Source organism: Thermobia domestica, chromosome 1 (genome assembly GCF_964235325.1).
Source record: "Thermobia domestica chromosome 1, izTheDome1.hap1.1, whole genome shotgun sequence".
Taxonomy (NCBI): Eukaryota; Metazoa; Arthropoda; class Insecta; order Zygentoma; family Lepismatidae; genus Thermobia; species Thermobia domestica.
The window spans coordinates 30349971-30364976 of NC_137454.1; the positions used below are offsets into that span (position 1 = coordinate 30349971).

General features: G+C 33.2%; 1 protein-coding gene across 2 annotated transcripts in view; it reads right to left on the reverse strand.

The window, feature by feature from the left end:
- The window catches only part of LOC145684157 (uncharacterized), a 143945-nt gene that overhangs the window by 103827 nt on the left and 25112 nt on the right, over positions 1-15006 (reverse strand). For both annotated transcript variants that reach the window (XM_081756130.1, XM_081756140.1), the window contains exon 6: positions 4208-4457. In XM_081756130.1, the coding sequence (XP_081612256.1) occupies positions 4208-4457 (250 nt within the window). The remainder of the gene's footprint in view (positions 1-4207; positions 4458-15006) is intronic.

Sequence of the window (15006 nt, forward strand, 5' to 3'; positions counted from 1 at the left end):
TACCCCATATTTGGACTTTTTTGTTAAACTCTATAATCAGGCATTGCTTTATAACAGCAGGCAGTATAAGTACAGATATGGATTTCAATACATAATTGTAACACAATACAAGGACATGGTCATAATTTTTGCCTCCTTTTTTTTTTTTTTTTCAGGTACCTTCAGAAATCGTCAATTTCAGGCAGCAGTGTGACTGATGATCTGTAACCTTGAGATGTTCCAAGTTTGAGGCAAGTGTGCCGGTATTCTGAGAAGCTACAGGTGTACACATTACAGTATGTTTGGATATACGGTTAAAACAGCGAGCAATCGTAGAATTTCTGACAGTAGAGGGTATTCCTCCTATCAAACATTCATCATCAAACGGTTCAAGTGTATGGTGCGGCATGTGTTGATGTGTGTACAGTGAGGCGTTGGGCCCGAAAGGTCAAGGACGCAGATCCGGGCACCTCATCACTGAACAGTGAACCCCATACAGGAAGACCAGTGATGTGAGAGATGATCATTACAAATAACGTGCTGATGAACTGATACGTCAGAATCGAAGAATCATATAGCAGGAACTGTCCAATACGCTTGGTATTTCATGTGAAAGGGTGGCACAAATTATTCAATGTTTAAGGTTGGTTTAAAGGGACAAGTTTTTCCGATAGATGGCACTACTGACTTCGTATCTCTCCTATGTATTTTTTATCTTTCACGAAAATTCACGATTTCTCTTACACACTTCAACCTACAAACTTCAAATTTTTAGAAAAGGAACTTCATAATCTATCGAAGGCAATAATCCGTGCCGATTTTTTATTTAGAATTTTCTTTATTGTTGAAATTGCTTGATTGTTGAAATGGATATTTAAACCTTTAACGATGGAACAGTTTCAACAATGAAGAAAATTCTAAATAAAAATATCAGCACGGATAGTTCTCTTTAATAGGTTATGAAGTTCCTTCTCTAAAAATTTGAAGCCTCTAGGTTGACATTTATAAAAGAAATTGTAAATTTTCGTGAAAGGTAAAAAATACATGGGAGAGATACGAAGACTGTAGTGACATCTATCGGCAAAACTTGTCCCTTTACCCTAACCTTAAGGTACTGCAAGATGTGTGCTCGTTGGGTGCCTTGTCTGTTGACAGAAGAAATGAAACAGAAGAGGTTACACATTTGTCAACAACTTCTGCAGCGTTACGAAGCTGAAGAAGATGCATTTCTGCAAAGAATTGTCACAGGTGATCAGTAATAGTCCCATCATTATTACCCTGAAAACAAAACACAATCCATTGAATTTCGCTACAGTGGTTCTCAAAGACCCAAAAAAGTGCCATCAGCAGGGAAAGTGCTCCTAACAGTGTTCTGGGATAGCCGAGACTTTTTTTTTTTTTTTTTAACAGGAAAAGTGCAAACCTTGAATCGTATATGACAACACCGAGAAGATTAAGGGCACTGTCAAGAAGGTTCAACAGGGAGTGGCTGTCCTCCTACACCATGACAGGAGCTCCTTCGTGGCTAAGCGGTTAGCGTACGCGCCTTTGGCGTGGGAGGCCCGGGTTCGATTCCCGGCGGGAGCTCATGTGGTTCGGATGCCACGTTAATCAGTAGGTCCACGTCTCATATAGCCTCGCTGCTGAACGGGACGTTAAACTCAAAATCAACTCAACCTACACCATGACAATGCAAGACTACACACAAGCCACATTACTACAGCTGCTCTTGAAACCATGAAGTTCACTGTGCTACCCACCCACCTTACAGCCGTGATCTTGCCCCTAATGATTTGTTTTTGTTTCCAAAATTGAAGAAACATTTGAAGGGCACACACTACACCTGTGATGCAGAAATTGAGACTGTTGTTCGCTCTTGGTTACGTTCACATGATCCTGAGTTTTACGCCGATGGAATGAAACGACTTGTTTATCGTTGGCGCAAATGTAAAACTCCCAACAAACAGGAAATACTACACTAAATAAAACACTAAATAAAGTATTTATAAATCAATACAAAAGAAAATTACGTAATATTAGACAAGGTTACTACACAAACAAAATAATGACAGCAAATAACAAAACAAAAACATTGTGGAAGGTAGTTAATCAAAATACACGAAGGGAAAATAAACGTACACAAAACAATATTAGTCTTTACGTTAATCAGATACAGATCACGAATCCTGACCAAATAGCAGAAATATTTAATGATTACTTTATCGATATTGCAGATAAATTAACGAATAAGACGCAAGATAGCGAAAAGGCTATTGAACTATTAAGAAATTTTAAACCTAGGACATGTAAAACTATGTTCCTCATGCCGATAATAGAACATGAGGTATTTTATGAAATAAATAGATTAAACCCAAATAAAGCTACAAGCGACGAAATTCCAATTGAAATAATCAAGCAGAACAGCCAGAATTTAGTACCTATACTCACATACCTATTTAATGAAAGTCTCAATACAGGAAAATATCCAACAAAATTAAAAGAAGCTAAAATAAAACCAATCTTTAAACAGGGAGACAGAACATTGATACAAAATTACAGACCGATATCACTCTTACACCCAATAAATAAAATATTTGAGAAACTAATTAAAAAGAGACTAATAAATTTCTTGAACAAGCAGCAGATACTATACCATGAACAACACGGTTTTGTAACTGGAAAAAACACAACTACGGCAACATATACGCTTATAAAAAACATACTAAAAGGGCTAAATGATAAAATACTAATCTTAGGCATTTTCTATGATTTAAGCAAAGCTTTCGATCTAGTTAACCACAAAATACTCTTACGAAAACTTGAGCATTATGGCATAAGGGGGAAAGTGCTACAGCTGATGGAAACCTATTTACAGGGGAGGACGCAAGCAGTTGAAGTCTCCCACATACAAAATGGGAATGTAAAAACATATTTATCAAACCCAAGACAAGTCCGCAACGGCGTGCCTCAGGGCTCAATATTAGGTCCAATCCTATTTCTACTGTATATAAATGATTTTCCTGGAATATTGAAGAATTTTGAAGTAATTTTATATGCAGATGACACAAGCGTAATTGTAGAAGGTAAAACCGTAAGTGAGCTAAGGAACAACACATGTAGAGTATTGGATCAAGCCAAAAAATGGTTCGAAAGTAACTGCTTATGCATAAACAACACAAAAACAAAATACCTACTTTTTCACACAAAACAAAACACGAAAATAAAAGAAACCAAAAATAAATTGACCAATCTAAAACTAGATTTCACCCATGAAATTAAATTTTTAGGATTACATATAAATGAAAATCTAACTTGGGAAACCCACGTTAAAGAAATAATAGTAAAATTAAATTCCAGACTTTATGCACTCAGGATACTAAAAGAAACGTTAAATACTAAAGCTTTGATCCAAGTATACTACGGGCTTATACAACCTATACTAAATTACGGCATCATTTTCTGGGGCAAATCTTCAAGCAGCAAAGCAGTCTTCATGAAACAGAAGCAAGCAATACGGATAATATTTGGTCTACACATGAGAACATCATGCAAAGAAAAATTTAAACAGCACCACATCCTTACCCTACCATCTATTTATGTATATGAAACTGCAATCTATGCAGCTAAACTGAAAGATGGAACCCAAATAAATCACGTATATAATACCAGACAACAAAATGAAAGAAGACAATATTTTACAAAACTGACATTAGTACAGGAAGGCCCAAGCCATATGGGAGTACAAATTTACAATAAGCTGCCCAGAGAAATAAAAAATGAAGAAAATATAAATGTTTTTAAAAAGAAACTCAAGAGATTCCTGGTGGATAAAGTATATTACAGCGTAGCAGATTATCTTTACAATAATGTATATTAAATAGTAGTAACATATTTCTTTTTCTAAGTGTATTTACTGTAAGAAAGAGGACTGTCTGAACCCTCCAAATACCAAATGTATCTTGGTTTCAAATGGAGTAAATAAATACAATACAAATACACTACAGTAAATGGCTACTATGTGGAAAAATGAGTACATAGTATTGTAGAGAATTGTGTAAGTTTTCATTTCATAGTACATTCTTGAATCTCTGTGATTTGTAGTTTATTTTATCACCTCGGAGGCAAAAACTATCATCATCTCCTCGTATGTAAGGAAAATGTATTTTAAGAACTTTGTATAGCAACATAATCTCTTTGAGTAAGCATAAAAATAAACTTATAAACTTACCTTTTTCTTCACTCATACGCTCTATGAATGTATTAAGGCTTTTAACTTCATTCTCTAGCAGCTGTTTTTGTGCTTCCACTGTCTCTAGTTGTGCTTTCAACTGTTTGCTTCCACGTCGAAGGCAAATTAACTCAACATTTTCTGCAATATTTTGACAGTGTCCTTGGCTAATGTCCGATCGTAACACTTGAACCTCCTCTTCTAATTCGGCAATTCGCACTTTACTCTGTTCCCGCAACATCTCAATGTCCTATGATGAAGGACGAAACAAGAGTAGCAGTATCACAGTGTACATATCGTGGAGGAGTTTGATTTGGTAACCAAACTTCTTAACAAGGAAACTTTTACCAAGTCTAGATTTATGATAAAAAGGCCTTGTGTCCATCTTAAACACAAACTACACATACTTTCTTACAAGGCTGTCTATAATCTTTATTATAAATTAACTAGGAGTTGGAGAATTAGTCTGAAGAAGGAAGTGATATACTTCCAAAACTGTAACATTTCTAGTTAATTTATAATAAAGATTATAGGCAACCTTGTAAGAAAGTGTGTCTAGATTTAAATATAGCATTATACCTCAAATTAAATTAAATATACAGTGGACTCTTTTTAATTCGAAGTCCAAGGGGACACGAAAAAAACTTCGAATTATCCTAAATTCGAATTATCCAACAACATTCATTTTCACATATATAACAACAAACAAACCAAAATACTGTGCATCAAAAACATATTTATATGGTGTAGACTTTACCTTTAAATCATCTTATTATTTGCGTGATCGAATACCGCAAACTAACAAACGACATTGACTCCACATAATTCAAACTACGTGTACAATGGAAAATATATTTACGTACAACACTACAACATACATTGAATAGCCCAAACAATTACACACCAGTAACAATTTGAATATTCTGTTCTCACTTTTAAGAAGTCGTAAACCTCATTTGCTTAAATTTGATTGTTTTTGTACGGTCAATAAATCTAGAATTTCATGTATTGCGTGGAATACGATATTAATAACATTTGGTTGACTTTATCAATAATTCATCTTAAATTTTCAACCAATTCTGAAACAAGATGAGATTGGCACACGTTCTCTATCTTCACTTCTTCCCCAACTTACCTTTATCTTGATCATTACATAGATTTTCTATTTATCTTTTGTGTTACTCTTCCCTATGGCTTATGGCTGCATCTGGATAACTGAAAACACATTAAAACTGTATTTCTCTGTTTACATTTGTCCAAAATTAAAAATTTTCAACTGTATTTACTTCGAATTATCCAAAACATAGGTTCAAAAGTTCGATTTATCCACAATTTTTACTATTGTTTTCAATACAGTTTTCTAGGGGAATTGACTTCTGTTCGAATTATCCAATATTTCGAATTATCCAAGTTCGTATTAACGAGATTGCACTGTATTTTAAAACCAATAAAAATTTGAAAATATTAGTCTTTCGATTTCTCGAATAGAAAATCATTTAGTTTCATTTTAGCGCTGTATTGCACGGACAGATTAGTATTTTGCATCTTGAGTATTATACAAACCCGCTAATCTGAACAACACTGTAGGTAATCTATTAAGCAATGATGATATCCAGAAGTACAGACATAGAAATAAACAGGGAAACAATTTTTGATTCTTTCTAGCCCTTCAAAAAATAACCTACTATTAAACTTCGTAAACAGCAGAAGCGGCTCTATAATGTAGTCACAAAGGCACATGCTTTCAAAATTAATATGAAGAAAAATCTTTAAAATAAATAAATAAATAAATAAATATATATATATATAAATTTATTACTGTATAGAACTAGGAACGATCCAACGAAAAAATTTAGTTGTTTTCATATGGAGTCTGCAACCCTGATTGATGTTCATGTAAGATTTGGCAACAGCGTAAGTCTTTCTAGCGTCCGATCGCCTCATAGAACAGTCCTTGAAACGTTACTACTTACGTACTACTTAATCACACTTCTACTATTATTAAATTAACCTTCTCTACGGTTTAGTGCTGAAAATAAATGGTCCAATGAATTACTCATTTGTTTCACAAACAATCTCATTTATATGAAATTGAAGGCATACTGGAATTTCAAAGCATCATGAAAATATTATTATGTCCCTATTTTACGATTTAATAAATATTATACGTATACAAGAAATGAAGCTAGCCAATTCTTCACCTATTTACTCAGTTTTTTATGTCAGTTTGAAATTACACTGTTAATAAGAACGCATATTAATAGGTATGTAACCCAATGATTTTTACAGAATCGACTGAGAAATTGAAACTGAAGTAGACTGATCAATGTTGGAAACATCAATTATTTACTACTTCTTGAATAGTTTCCACTATTTGTGCTGAGTAAAGTATTAAGTAGACTGATCAATGTTGAAAACATCAATTATTTCCCACTTCTTGAATAGTTTCCACTATTTGTGCTGAGTAAAGTATTAAGTAGACTGATCAATGTTGGAAACATCAATTATTTCCTACTTCTTGAATAGTTTCCACTATTTGTGCTGAGTAAAGTATTAAGTAGACTGATCAATGTTGAAAACATCAATTATTTCCCACTTCTTGAATAGTTTCCACTATTTGTGCTGAGTAAAGTATTAAGTAGACTGATCAATGTTGGAAACATCAATTATTTCCTACTTCTTGAATAGTTTCCACTATTTGCGCTGAGTAAAGTATTTAGTAGACTGATCAATGTTGAAAACATCAATTATTTCCCACTTCTTGAATAGTTTCCACTATTTGTGCTGAGTAAAGTATTAAGGAGACTGATCAATGTTGGAAACATCAATTATTTCCTACTTCTTGAATAGTTTCCACTATTTGTGCTGAGTAAAGTATTAAGTAGACTGATCAATGTTGAAAACATCAATTATTTACTACTTCTTGAATAGTTTCCACTATTTGTGCTGAGTAAAGTATTAAGTAGACTGATCAATGTTGGAAACATCAATTATTTTCCACTTCTTGAATAGTTTCCACTATTTGTGCTGAGTAAAGTATTAAGTAAACTGATCAATGTTGGAAACATCAATTATTTTCCACTTCTTGAATAGTTTCCACTATTTGTGCTGAGTAAAGTATTAAGTAGACTGATCAATGTTGGAAACATCAATTATTTTCCACTTCTTGAATAGTTTCCACTATTTGTGCTGAGTAAAGTATTAAGTAGACTGATCAATGTTGGAAACATCAATTATTTCCTACTTCTTGAATAGTTTCCACTATTTTTGCTGAGTAAAGTATTAAGTAGACTGATCAATGTTGAAAACATCAATTATTTCCTACTTCTTGAATAGTTTCCACTATTTGTGCTGAGTAAAGTATTAAGTAGACTGATCAATGTTGAAAACATCAATTATTTCCCACTTCTTGAATAGTTTCCACTATTTGTGCTGAGTAAAGTATTAAGTAGACTGATCAATGTTGGAAACATCAATTATTTCCTACTTCTTGAATAGTTTCCACTATTTGTGCTGAGTAAAGTATTAAGTAGACTGATCAATATTGGAAACATCAATTATTTCCCACTTCTTGAATAGTTTCCACTATTTGTGCTGAGTAAAGTATTTTAAAATTGCGTTCAATAATTCCGTAGGTAAGACTATTTGTGTACGTGAATTAAAGAGATTAATTTCTAACAAAAATATTATAATTTTATTCCTCAAAGATAATATGTAAAAGGGAGAAAATAAATGGTCCAATGAATTACTCATTTGTTTCACAAACAATCTCATTTATATGAAATTGAAGGCATACTGGAATTTCAAAGCATCATGAAAATATTATTATGTTCCTATTTTACGATTTAATAAATATTATACGTATACAAGAAATGAAGCTAGCCAATTCTTCACCTATTTACTCAGTTTTTTAAGTCAGTTTGAAATTACACTGTTAATAAGAACGCATATTAATAGGTATGTAACCCAATGATTTTTACAGAATCGACTGAGAAATTGAAACTGAAGTAGACTGATCAATGTTGGAAACATCAATTATTTACTACTTCTTGAATAGTTTCCACTATTTGTGCTGAGTAAAGTATTAAGTAGACTGATCAATGTTGAAAACATCAATTATTTCCCACTTCTTGAATAGTTTCCACTATTTGTGCTGAGTAAAGTATTAAGTAGACTGATCAATGTTGGAAACATCAATTATTTACTACTTCTTGAATAGTTTCCACTATTTGCGCTGAGTAAAGTATTAAGTAGACTGATCAATGTTGAAAACATCAATTATTTCCCACTTCTTGAATAGTTTCCACTATTTGTGCTGAGTAAAATATTAAGAAGACTGATCAATGTTGGAAACATCAATTATTTCCTACTTCTTGAATAGTTTCCACTATTTGTGCTGAGTAAAGTATTAAGTAGACTGATCAATGTTGAAAACATCAATTATTTACTACTTCTTGAATAGTTTCCACTATTTGTGCTGAGTAAAGTATTAAGTAGACTGATCAATGTTGGAAACATCAATTATTTTCCACTTCTTGAATAGTTTCCACTATTTGTGCTGAGTAAAGTATTAAGTAAACTGATCAATGTTGGAAACATCAATTATTTTCCACTATTTGTGCTGAGTAAAGTATTAAGTAGACTGATCAATGTTGGAAACATTAATTATTTTCCACTTCTTGAATAGTTTCCACTATTTGTGCTGAGTAAAGTATTAAGTAGACTGATCAATGTTGGAAACATCAATTATTTCCTACTTCTTGAATAGTTTCCACTATTTGTGCTGAGTAAAGTATTAAGTAGACTGATCAATGTTGAAAACATCAATTATTTCCTACTTCTTGAATAGTTTCCACTATTTGTGCTGAGTAAAGTATTAAGTAGACTGATCAATGTTGAAAACATCAATTATTTCCTACTTCTTGAATAGTTTCCACTATTTGTGCTGAGTAAAGTATTAAGTAGACTGATCAATATTGGAAACATCAATTATTTCCTACTTCTTGAATAGTTTCCACTATTTGTGCTGAGTAAAGTATTTTAAAATTGCGTTCAATAATTCCGTAGGTAAGACTATTTGTGTACGTGAATTAAAGAGATTAATTTCTAACAAAAATATTATAATAATTTTATTCCTCAAAGATAATATGTAAAAGGGAGAAAATAAATGGTCCAATGAATTACTCATTTGTTTCACAAACAATCTCATTTATATGAAATTGAAGGCATACTGGAATTTCAAAGCATCATGAAAATATTATTATGTTCCTATTTTACGATTTAATAAATATTATACGTATACAAGAAATGAAGCTAGCCAATTCTTCACCTATTTACTCAGTTTTTTATGTCAGTTTGAAATTACACTGTTAATAAGAACGCATATTAATAGGTATGTAACCCAATGATTTTTACAGAATCGACTGAGAAATTGAAACTGAAGTAGACTGATCAATGTTGGAAACATCAATTATTTACTACTTCTTGAATAGTTTCCACTATTTGTGCTGAGTAAAGTATTAAGTAGACTGATCAATGTTGGAAACATCAATTATTTTCCACTTCTTGAATAGTTTCCACTATTTGTGCTGAGTAAAGTATTAAGTAAACTGATCAATGTTGGAAACATCAATTATTTTCCACTATTTGTGCTGAGTAAAGTATTAAGTAGACTGATCAATGTTGGAAACATCAATTATTTTCCACTTCTTGAATAGTTTCCACTATTTGTGCTAAGTAAAGTATTAAGTAGACTGATCAATGTTGGAAACATCAATTATTTCCTACTTCTTGAATAGTTTCCACTATTTGTGCTGAGTAAAGTATTAAGTAAACTGATCAATGTTGGAAACATCAATTATTTTCCACTTCTTGAATAGTTTCCACTATTTGTGCTGAGTAAAGTATTAAGTAGACTGATCAATGTTGGAAACATCAATTATTTTCCACTTCTTGAATAGTTTCCACTATTTGTGCTGAGTAAAGTATTAAGTAGACTGATCAATGTTGGAAACATCAATTATTTCCTACTTCTTGAATAGTTTCCACTGTTTGTGCTGAGTAAAGTATTAAGTAGACTGATCAATGTTGAAAACATCAATTATTTACTACTTCTTGAATAGTTTCCACTATTTGTGCTGAGTAAAGTATTAAGTAGACTGATCAATGTTGAAAACATCAATTATTTCCCACTTCTTGAATAGTTTCCACTATTTGTACTGAGTAAAGTATTTTAAAATTGCGTTCAATAATTCCGTACGTAAGACTATGGTGGATATATGATTATGCAATAGTATATTTATTGTTACTGATCCTCTATTACTTGTGACTTATACAAGAATTTAAAGAATGCCTTCAAAGTAAAAAGCCACTTGTTAGTCCGCTGTATAAGAAACGGACGACGTATTAGATAGTACGCTTAATGATATATATTTAAATGAATTATTTTTGTCACGTGAATTAAAGAGATTAATTTCTAACAAAAATATTATAATAATTTTATTCCTCAAAGATAATATGTAAAAGGGAGAAAATAAATGATTATTAACTGAAGGCCTATTATGCTCAAATGTAATCAAATTGACTATCCGCAGCTAAATATGCACCGGGCTTATACAATAGGAGCGCATTGAAATAATAGAATACTTGCCCAAAATAATTGGTAACCAAAGCTCCAAATGGAGCAAAATGGAGAGATTTTACATATCAATGTCTATCTCCTAATGCTACTCATTGTCCAATATTCCCACATTTATAGGTCAAAATTTCTCTTACTAATAAGTTTCCTGGATAACAATTTTCATGTAAATTACAATCCAAATACATACGTTTCTTCATTTCATAAGTATCATATAGATTTCACTAAGTATATGTACTAGACAGTAGTGATATATATAAAGTCCTATTTTAATAACATATCTTTGACAACATATTGTTGTAGCTACATTCTACTAGCTATACAAAATTTTAGATGTAGCATTTCGTACCTTCGATCATTAAGTGAAGAGCAGGTGTATCCTATACCCCCAAGAAAATTCGAAGAGGGCAGTACCTTGCATGTTCAGTCATAAGTCGAAGATAATTGCTGATCTACTACAATAACACATGGTATTGTGAATACATGTTCTTGCATCTAAATGACTTTTTTTTTTTTTTTTAATCTTCAAACAAATAAGCAAATCGTGCAACACACTGGAGACTTCAAAGAGGGATGCGGTTTGCCGCCATTCGCGACGTGCTTCCCAATTTTAGAACTTTGATGTCGACACTGACTAACAGAAAAAAACTGTCAATTTATTACTCCGGTAAACCATTTGAAGGGCTAATAAATTTCCGCGTCACATAATGTGTAATTTCCTCCTATTCATACCTTTGGTAAAGTAATTCGTAAAGGAAGTGTTAAATGTTTCTTTACCTAATTATAACACTCGTATCTTATTTACTAATTATATTTACTAAGCAAGCTACCTTTGTTTGCTATTTGTTTACTTCATAACGTATACATACATAATCTTTTAATGACAATTTTATTTTAAAAGATAATCACCATTTCTATATACTTTCTAAACTTCCTCTTCTTTTTTTAGATGAGAGCATGTGTACAAAACCATAACTCTTTCTGCCCTCAACATCCAACAGGAAGAACCAACTATTTTACCCCTGTTCTCTTAATCAAAATGCTTACATGGCCTCGAACAACCGAAATAACAGTTACTCCTTGGTTTAAATCCTTCAATATTCAATGTCTGTCATTCGATGAAGTTGCACTATTTTTAAAAATTTAAGCTTCCACTCACTTCAACTCCAATATCAACTGTTAAACCGGGGAAGGCAGTTTCGCAACCACTACCAATGTGACTACTTTCTTGGAGAGCACCAAAACACCATTGGTTAATGACAAAAGCAAATCTCTATAAATATATTACTCTAATAAACCACGGTTGATGAACTTCCACGTCACCCAATACCTCTGCGGATGGTTCATTATCCACGAAATACTTATCCAAAGACGTAAACACCGAGACCACACATTGTGTAGACCGAAGTTCATCAACCCTTCAAGTAGTTTATTGGATTAATAACTTTAAATTGTACATTATCCTGTTAACGAAATATAATAGTGTTTTCTTTAAGGACTAGACAAAAAACCGTTATGTGAGTCCACAAACCAATATAACTCTCTTAACAACCATATACTAATGATGATGGCAAAATGTCGTTGAAATGTATAAGATTAAATTAGCAAAAACTGGCGTTTAAGCGGAGTTCAAGGTTATTATTTTATTATTAAATATGTATCCTGTCAGTTCATTTGGCACGTTCAAATTATTTTACTTTCACATAATGTATATGGAACAATGTTGCTGATTGCTTGACTGGCGAATAGTTTCTTCCTGTGCCCCTTCTCCACTAATTGTTAGGCAGATGTTCTACAATTCAACTTAGGGAACAGGTGTACCTTACCGGATGAACAAAGTCCTCCCTAGACAGTATACATTGAAGAAGTATACAAATTTGTGTCAATTTGTATAAAGGGTTTAATTGAGTGCTTAAAAAACATTACTTCAATTCCATTATTTAGAAGAAAGCTAATAAAAAAAACCGGTAAATTAAAAAAAAAGTAGAAACGACAATCAAATCCTCAACATAATTATTTGAACATTTCACGCATATATATTTCAATTAATATTTAATCCTCCATGGAGCAAGTAAGGATTCAAAACTATATATTCTTCCTTGTCCAGTGAAACGAAATGAAATGAAATTAAATACTTTAGTCAATGACCCACGTTACGCCCTTTAGGCTAAAGGAGATGAATGTTTACTGTAAGTGAATTATTGTGAAATTAAATATTTTGTTGTCTCCCATCGGGTATTGAACCCGGGACCACGTCCACCAAAGGCGTACACGCTAGCCACTAGACCAGCGGGCTAAAAAGTCAGAATTATACTTGCATTTTGTTAAAAAATAAAACAAACACACACACACATACATACAATATTCCACATTATATTAATTTTATGTGAATACTGTGCTTGAAGACAAGCAATAACCAATTTAACTACCACAGCTAGAAGGGGCCAGACAAGAAAAATAGGGACAATGTGACCAATTCGTCTTCCTTGGGGTTTAATAGGTTGGTCAATCAGAGTTTAGCGTCCCTTTGCAGCATTGAAGCTATGTAAGACGTGAATCTACACTTTAAAGTGAAATCCGAACCACCGTAATGCGTCCAAATTTCAAGATTTTTCCACCCGGAATCAAATCTAGGACCCCGTGTACTAAAGGCGCGTGTGTAAGCTACTTGATCAGCAGGAAGCAATTGTTTAAATGGGCATCCACAAAACAGAAATTTATTGAGATGCACCTAAGTTCAGACTGACAATCAAGCTTAGGGATATAGCACATACGGCAGGGGTTGGATAAGTTTCCGACCTAACACAGTAAATGAATTCATATTTCAAAATATTTACAGTATATTATGTAACTGTATTTTAGATTATGTTTTGCAAAAATCGTAAATGTATTTCAAATACTTTTCTTTTGTTGCAGGTTTCAAGTAACCATGGCGGAGCACATTATGACATTTAACAAATGTGAGAAGAGAGTAGACATCAAATACCTCTTCTCAAAGAATATGATAGCGAAGGAATTTTTTTATGAATTGACAAAGACAATGGCCAATGACTGTCTTTCATATAGTAAAGTGAAATCGTGAGCAGCAGAGTTCAGGAGAGGCAGGAGGAGCACCAAAGATGAGGAAAGGTGTAGAAGAACCAAAACAGTAATAATCGTCCAAATTGTGGATCGTGTCCACGACCATGATCTTTACAGACAGGCGAACTAGTCTGTCACGTATTACAAAGACTCTAGGGTGGAGTGGAGTGGAGTGTGTTCACTAGTGTAGAGTGCGTACACTACATCATGCATGAAGCACTTGATATGAAAAAATTGTCGACGAAGTGGATGCCCAATCTACTCACAACTGATCAGAAGCGGATAAGACGGGACTGTGTGCAAAGCGTGTTGCGCCATTTTTCAGTGACTGCTTCCAACTTTATAAACAAATTGTTGCTGTTGATGAAACGCAATTAACTTATATGTGTATTATCCCGAGACCAAAACTCAAGTTTATGCAGTGGTTCCATAGCGGGTCACCAAGGCCGAAAAAAAATGTCGCAGAGAAAAATCCACTGGGAAAGTGATGACTGTCATTATTTTGGATTGGAAGGGTGTGATACTGATTGAATATCTTGAAAAAGGTACTACATTGAATCCCGAATGATATGTGAACCTGCTGGAAAAACTGCGTACCGCATTGAAGAAAAAGAGAAGAAGAAAACTGTCCAAACGCATAACCTTTGCAAGACAGTGCTCCTTGCCACAAAGCAGCCCCCGCAATGCACAGACTGTGTGAACTGAAGTTCGATATCATTGACCATTCCCCTATTCTCCAGATCTGGCCCCCTCAGACTATTATCTTTTTCCAAAACTTAAGATGCAACTGAAAGGAACTGAATTCAGTCACTAATGACGTCGTAGCAGCTGCAGATGCATGGTTTGCAACACAAGACAAAATGTTTTATTAGCATGGGATAGAACTGCTGCAGGGTCGTTGTATTAAGTCTACCTCCACTCCTTGTACAAGAACTGAGAATTTGCTAATTATCGTTTCATTGCAGATATTTAATTTGTAATCGTCAATTGATATTTCCCCAATTATAACTTCTTACAGCTTCCAGAAATCAGGTAACATTACCTTTCACAGAGGTAATATTGTGTTAGACCTGAATAAATA